This window comes from Tupaia chinensis, unplaced genomic scaffold, assembly GCF_000334495.1.
Source record: "Tupaia chinensis unplaced genomic scaffold, TupChi_1.0 Scaffold143796_1, whole genome shotgun sequence".
In the NCBI taxonomy this organism is placed as follows: domain Eukaryota; kingdom Metazoa; phylum Chordata; class Mammalia; order Scandentia; family Tupaiidae; genus Tupaia; species Tupaia belangeri.
This window is the reverse complement of record NW_006203646.1, coordinates 4,572,397-4,579,049: the sequence shown is the minus strand read 5'-3', so window position 1 is coordinate 4,579,049 and position 6,653 is coordinate 4,572,397. Positions and strand designations below refer to the sequence as shown.

General features: G+C 48.0%; 1 protein-coding gene across 1 annotated transcript in view; it reads left to right on the top strand.

Annotated features, from left to right (window-relative positions):
* The first annotated feature begins 5,472 nt into the window (after positions 1-5,472).
* Positions 5,473-6,653, top strand: part of NIPAL4 (NIPA like domain containing 4) — an 18,321-nt gene continuing 17,140 nt past the window's right edge. The window contains exon 1 of the mRNA XM_014582786.2: positions 5,473-5,672. Within this exon, the coding sequence (XP_014438272.1) occupies positions 5,636-5,672 (37 nt within the window). The 5' untranslated portion in view covers positions 5,473-5,635. The remainder of the gene's footprint in view (positions 5,673-6,653) is intronic.

Below are 6,653 nucleotides of genomic sequence, written 5' to 3'. Positions count from 1 at the left end.
ATTCATGTAAAGAATCTACAACATGGAAGTTGGGCAACATGTAGTAATTCATGAGAGCATTATTATTTTACTATGGCTGTTTTTGATAAGATCTGAAGTCCTTATACATAATTTAAGTGCATTACACTCTCTGCATTCCCATGCCAAAGCCAAGCAATGCAGTTCTTCCACAAATATGTGTCACAGTGAGCTCTGCCCTCCATAGTCATTTGAAGCTCTTCCACTTGTAGGAAGATGTTCTGATGAGAGAATCCCATAAATCCAGTATGATTAGCCTGAGAAGAGTGGTTGAAAAACTGGCTCTAGAATCAGTCTGCTCAGTTTCATCATGACTCCACTATTTAATTGTGGGCAAGTTATTCAACCTCCTTGGGCCTCAGTGTTCTCACCTCTTAAATAGAATAGTAGCAGTACCTAATTCTTGGGTTTATGGTGAGGATTAAGTGGGAGGATGTGTGTGAAATCTTTGGTGCACTGGTTCATCTTTAAAAAGTCACCAAAAACACATTAACTCATAATTTGCCCTAAGGCCAGCCCTTTTTGCTCAGAAAGACAGCATAGAAGGAGATAAAGATACTGGATTGGATTTCAAGCGACTGGCTGAAGCACTGATTCTGCCACAAATTAGCCAAAGATTTTTGGCATGACTTTGTCCTCTCTGTGTTTCCCCATAAGGAAACCAAGAATGTTAAATCATTCTGTCAAGGCTACAGAGGAGATGAAGTGGTTATATCACTGACCCAGAGGGTTTCTGGATAGTCCAAGCCTTTCCACCTACCCCATACAGGAGGACCAGGAAGGATCTGAGAGAGAAGACTGACTTAATCAAACCAGTGTCTTAATTAAGAGAACTGCTTTAGGAATACATAATCCCAGGTTAAAGGCCTGTCTCTATCACTGTGTGTAGCCTTGGGAAGTCATTTCACCTCTCTGAACTTTAGTTCTTTCATTTGTAAAATGGGATTTATAATAGTTCCTGAGTAAGGGATTGTAACAAATGCATGAGCTAATGTCTGCAAAGTATCTACCACCCAGAAGAACTCAGTAATAGAGCATTGTTTTAATAATCACTGCTGGTTCCAGTTGTGGGTAGACCACAGTGTTGGGCATGGTATTCTTTATTAGAGCCAGAGGGAGTACACATGTCCATTCCAAACATTATCCAATGTCATAAAGCTCTTTATGGGGATGGTGGCCATCCTGGGGACAAGCTTAGAAAAAGGTGATCAGCCTTTTTCAACCAAATTCCTTTTTGCCAACCAAATTCCTATGATTCCCTATAACCCAGAAAGAGGTGCCAGCGTCTGTCTTTCCCCATCCTACCCAGAAGACCAGTTCTGCAGGACTGGAGTGGACTTCACACTACACCTTGCCCAGTCCTCTTACCCCAAGGTACAATGTAAGGAGGAGTCATGACCTACTCAAGTCTTATAGAGTGCAGATGGCATAGCAAGCCCTCTACAAATAGCGTTAATATTACTCCTATCTCCTCTCCATCCTCCTCCTGGGCTCTTTGACATATCACACTGGAAACAACCAGTGAAGCTGTATGATTAGGGCCCTGTGTGTGCCTGTGTGTTTCTCTGTGACCTTCAGCTTGTCACTTTCTATGACTCTCGGTTTCTTCCTCTATAGCAACACCATCCAATAGAAACAGAATGAGAGCCATGTATGTCATTTTAAGTATTTTAATAGTCACTTTACAAAAATGAAAAAGAATAGGGAAGGTTGGCTAGCAATGTATTTTACTTAACCTGGTGTCTCAAAAAATATTATCATTTCAACATGGAATCAATTTTTAAAAATCATTAATGAGATATTTTACAATCCTTCCATCTTACTAAGTCTTCAAAATCTCAGGGGTTCTCAACTGAGGGTCATTTTGGTCAAAACCAAAAGGAGCCCCGCTGCTGTGGCACAGCAGTAACACTAGTGCGCTGCAATTCTGGCAGCCACATGGCAACCATGGTTTGGATCCCGGGTCAGCCTGATGAAGACGTGGGTGCTCAGGGTCCTGAGGAGCTGGAAGACAGGATTGTAACACAATGAGATCATGTCAAAGCTTCTCTTTCTCTCTCTCTCATACATGCTCTAGCTCTTTTCAAAAAAGAAAAGGTAAACAAAACAAAACTGGGATCTCTGGGAGGGGCAGAGATCATGGGTGCTGTTGTTTAGAGGGGAGATCAGGGGTGCTGCTAAATATTCTATGATGCATGGAACAGCCCCTGTAGCAAAGAATTATCTATTCTAAATGTAACAGGGCCTGTATTATCGTTACAGATATTGCCATTGGGATTGGCTGCATATCAGGTTCTTATTGGCCACACGTGGTTGGTGGCCACCATATTGGACAGGGTAGCTCTGTCACATAAAATATCTGGGCATGGATTTACAAGAGTCAGCTTTTAGAAACTTGGGTTTTGATAAATTTGTTTTCCTGCTTTTCCCTTAATAATTGGCCAAAAGACTTGTGGCTGGTTCCCAGTCCCTGGCTAGCTTAGGACAGAGCCCATCTGTCCCTGTCTGAGCAGACCCTTCCAAAGCCACCCACCCTCCCCAGAAAGACTGAGCCTAGGACAGACAGTGAGTCCTGTTCTTTTCTAGGGAGACAATGCTGCAGTCCCTGCTACCTGCCTGACAGGGCCATTGTGGCTCGAGGAGAAAAGGGCTTTGTCAGAACAGCAGCCGAGGAGCCCATAGTTCAATGGGGCCCTTTATGTCTGCACTGGTGAGAGGCTCTGATGCCAGCCCGCAAGGCCCAGCCCCCTCCTGGAGCAGATGAGGAGCCTGAGGCCCAGAGTGTGTGGAAGGCCCTGCAGTGGATTCCAGCTTCCTCTGCCTCATGTCACTGCCTTAAAACACTAAATACACCAATCTCTGAAGCCTTGTCTTAAAGAACAAGATGAACCTAGTATTACTCTTCGTTCCAAGCAGCAGGACCTCTGTTCTGGGCACTGAAATTTAGTGGATCTGAAAACATCATAAAAATAATGTATTGAAGAACACATGTGTGCACCTGTCTCTCAGGATTTGAGCTCAGCTTTGGCAACCACATCCTCTCTTGTGATTTAAAAAGTCAGGCCACTAAGAGAAGCTACTAGATATTAAATGTTCTACACACACACACACACACACACACACAGGTGCACGCACACAGACACACAAGTAATTATGCAAGGTAGTGGATTTATTAACTAGCTTGATTGTGGTCATCGCTTCAGGATGTATGCATATAGACAAAGGATAAGTTAAAGTATTTTTTTTGTCAAATCCTCCCTCTCAGATAGCAGGGTTGCTTGTATTTTCAGAATGAAGGATCATTCCCAAAGAGGCCGATCATCCAGTGTCTTGCCACCCTGGGTTCCAGTTCATACTGGTCTTGGAAGTACTCACCTCCCTTAGAACTCCAGCACCACAGCCCTCCAAAGTGAGGGGCAGGCCTGGGTGTGCTTAATGACCTATGGAGTTGGATATGTTCTATTGGCAATGCTTGTGCCTTCCCTTTCTCTTCTACCCGCTGTCTTCCCTGCCCCACCCAGACCCAAAGGTGGTTTCCACACAGAGAGGGGCAAACAGGAGGCTGTTCCATTTGATAAATGAGGAAACTGATCCTTAGAAAAAGTAAGCCATTTGTTTTAAAGTCTTCCAGCAAGTTAGGGGAAGTCACATGCTGGAAGACCCCCATGCTTGAGGCCCAGCTAGGGGCAGCCAGACAGTGGAGGGCGGTAGCTGGAAGGACAGGCTGGGGCCCAAGCAGCTCTGTTCATTCTTGCTCCTTCATTCACTAGCTGTGGGGCCCTGGGAGCAAGTATCTCAGACTATTTAAAATATATGCTATTTTCCTGATACTGTACAAAAGGTTAACATGAAGGTTAACTGAGAACTCTCTGTATTAGGGATCCCCAAGCCATGGACTATGGACCAATGCTAGTTCGCTGGCCCTTCAGTGTGGGGTAGGGGGTGGGTAAGAGAGTGAGGTTTCATCTCAGTTTTCAGACGCTTCCCATCGCTGGCGTTGCCACCTGGACTCTGCCTCCTGTCGGATAGCAGAGGAGCAGGATTTTCACAGGAGCATGAACCATATTATCCCGTGACTGTTCCATTGTATATTGCAATGTGGCAGTGGTGAAAATGGGGTACACGGTGGATGTGGTGTGCTTGGGTCAGCCTGGAACAAACACCCCTTTCATCCCATTCATGGAGGGATTGTCTTCCAGGAGGCCGGTCTCTTGCGCCACAAAGGTTGGGATCCACTGCTCTCAACTATTTTGGTAACTTTCCTAGTAGTCTAAGATGATCTCATAATGCAAAGTGTGCTAACAGACAGCTTTCTCTCGTTCGTAACATGGAGATGGAAAGGGTACCTGCCTCCTGGGAGGCTTATGCTATCGGTTGCCAGAAGAAGTCATGACACATTTTTGTCATTTTGTGACTTTTCCGACAACCTAATATCAGTCTGTGAAGGGCATAGCACCCGGTCTGTCTGGTAGCAAAGACTGGATAGAGGATTATATCTGAAAGCTGCCTCTTCTGGGAAGCCTGTGGCCAACACTGCTGGAACCGAACACCACTTTCGTATCAGTTACTCCCTCACTTCCCAAGAGCATAGGTTATTTTGGTCTGAAGTCCCAGGTGACTTTGCATGGTCACTAAGAAAGAGCATAAGTCTCTTCCTGGCTCTTCCGCTTGATCACCATGCCTCAGTTTCTTCTCTGTCAGTAATACAAGGGTGGCATGAGCTCTAACTGACTTACGTAGGTAGCTGTCTTTATGATCCAGTGTTCTTCTAACTTTTACTCTTACTTATGGTAACAAACATTCCACCCCAACTATGCCTATCTATAGCTATACCCATATATCATTTTAATGGTAATTTAGAAAACATTGGTCTCAGTCACTTAATTTTCATCCTTCTACTCAATTTACCAAAGTGCCCATCACCCATTCATTTGACATCAATATGTATTGATATTTATTGGGCACTCACTATGTACCTGTTAACTCCTAGTGCCCAGCACAGATCAGACCTGAGTTAAAAGAATGAATAAAGTAAGGGAAGAGGGGAGGGAGGAAAGAGGAAGGAGGAAAAGAGAGGGAGGGAGGGAGAGGAGGACGGGGGAGGGAAGGGAGGAAACCCAGGTTCCCTGACCCTTTTGAAGGGACAGGGTAGCACCTGGCAGCAGTGCCCCTTCCACCTCCACGTTGCCACTTCCACCTGAGCCGGAAAGTTGTTGTCCCCGCTCCCGCCATCCTGGAGCCCATGAACTGTGTCACTGGGGAACCAAACTGGTTGCTGGTCCAGGCGTCTGGAAGGGGCGGTGCCCGGGGACCCGCCCCCTTGCCTCCTTCCCCCGGCGCTGGGCGGTGACTCCACGGCCGGGAGCCTGGCAGCGTCCGCACCCGGGAAGGGCATGCGCCCCTCTGCGGGCGGCCGGAGCGCTGGGTCCCCAGCCCCCGGAATTGCTCAAGACGTCCGGTGACTCTTCCTTGGGGACCCTCCCCCTCTGAGGTGCGTCATTCTCCCCACCCTTGGGTCCCGACCCCGGCGGCTTCTCGCGTGCGAGACACGCCGGGGACACGTCTTGGCTACCTGCTCCGGAGCGGAGGATCCGGGGCTCCATCCGCCCAGGGCCCCATGGAGCTGCGGGTCAGCAACACCAGCTGCGAGAACGGTGCGTGCGTGCGGGCTCTGAGCTTCGCGCCTTCCCCTCCCGGCACCTCCTGCCCTTCCCGCTTCCCCTACCCCAGACCGGGGGAGGGCCGGGCCAGCGTAAGTTGGTCCCACAACTTCTCATGCAGGTCTTGAAGATTAGGGTTCTGCCTGGGACTCACCTCCATCTTCGCCGCTGGAGTGGATGACGGGGAGAAAGGGAGGAAAGGGGGCAAAGGGGCGGGAGCCGGGAGGCGGGGCTGCGGGAAGGGAGAGAGCATTACCGACTGGGGCAATTATTGCCGCGGGATGGGGGTTCTGGGGATCTCTGGGTCAGTGCAAGGCCCACTGAAAATAGAAGGAATAGAGGCACAGAGACTCGCCCCCCAAACTCCTGCACCCCTAGAAACGGGAGAAAGAAAGGCCAATAAAGACCCTTGGGTTCATGCTGAGTTCTTTCCAAAAACCAGGTAGTGGACTAGGCCCTTTTCCTGCATTATCTCATCTAACCCTTAGAGGGACTCTAGAGGAAGGTATTATTTTACTATCCCCATTCTAGAGGTATAGAAACCGAGGCTTTGAAAAGGTTAGCCATTCCCTCAAGGTGATCATGCAGAGGGGAAATGGAGTTTGAAGCCAGAGCTCCCGGGTTCTAAAACCTGCGCTGCTGTTGCTGTTCTCAACTCTGTTCCTCGTACACCTCCGCGTTCCCACTGCTCTTGGTATTGCAGTTGGGGCTATCCCTGCTTCTCCTTTCTTCTATCCTGCAGTGAAGCTTTCAAAGCCAGCCTGTTGGGTGTTGGCCAGCTTTGGTTTCCTGACCAAGGAGGCTGCCTCACCTCTTCTCCTAGGGCAGAATGGGCTCCCCAAGCCCTGTGTATTCTGAAAGAGAAGACAGGAATCATCTAGCCCAGCACCATTTGTCAGATGAGCACCCAGCTCAGAATTGGATTTCCTTTGCCCACTCACTCTCTTCTTTCTTTCTTTCTTTTTTTTTTTTTTT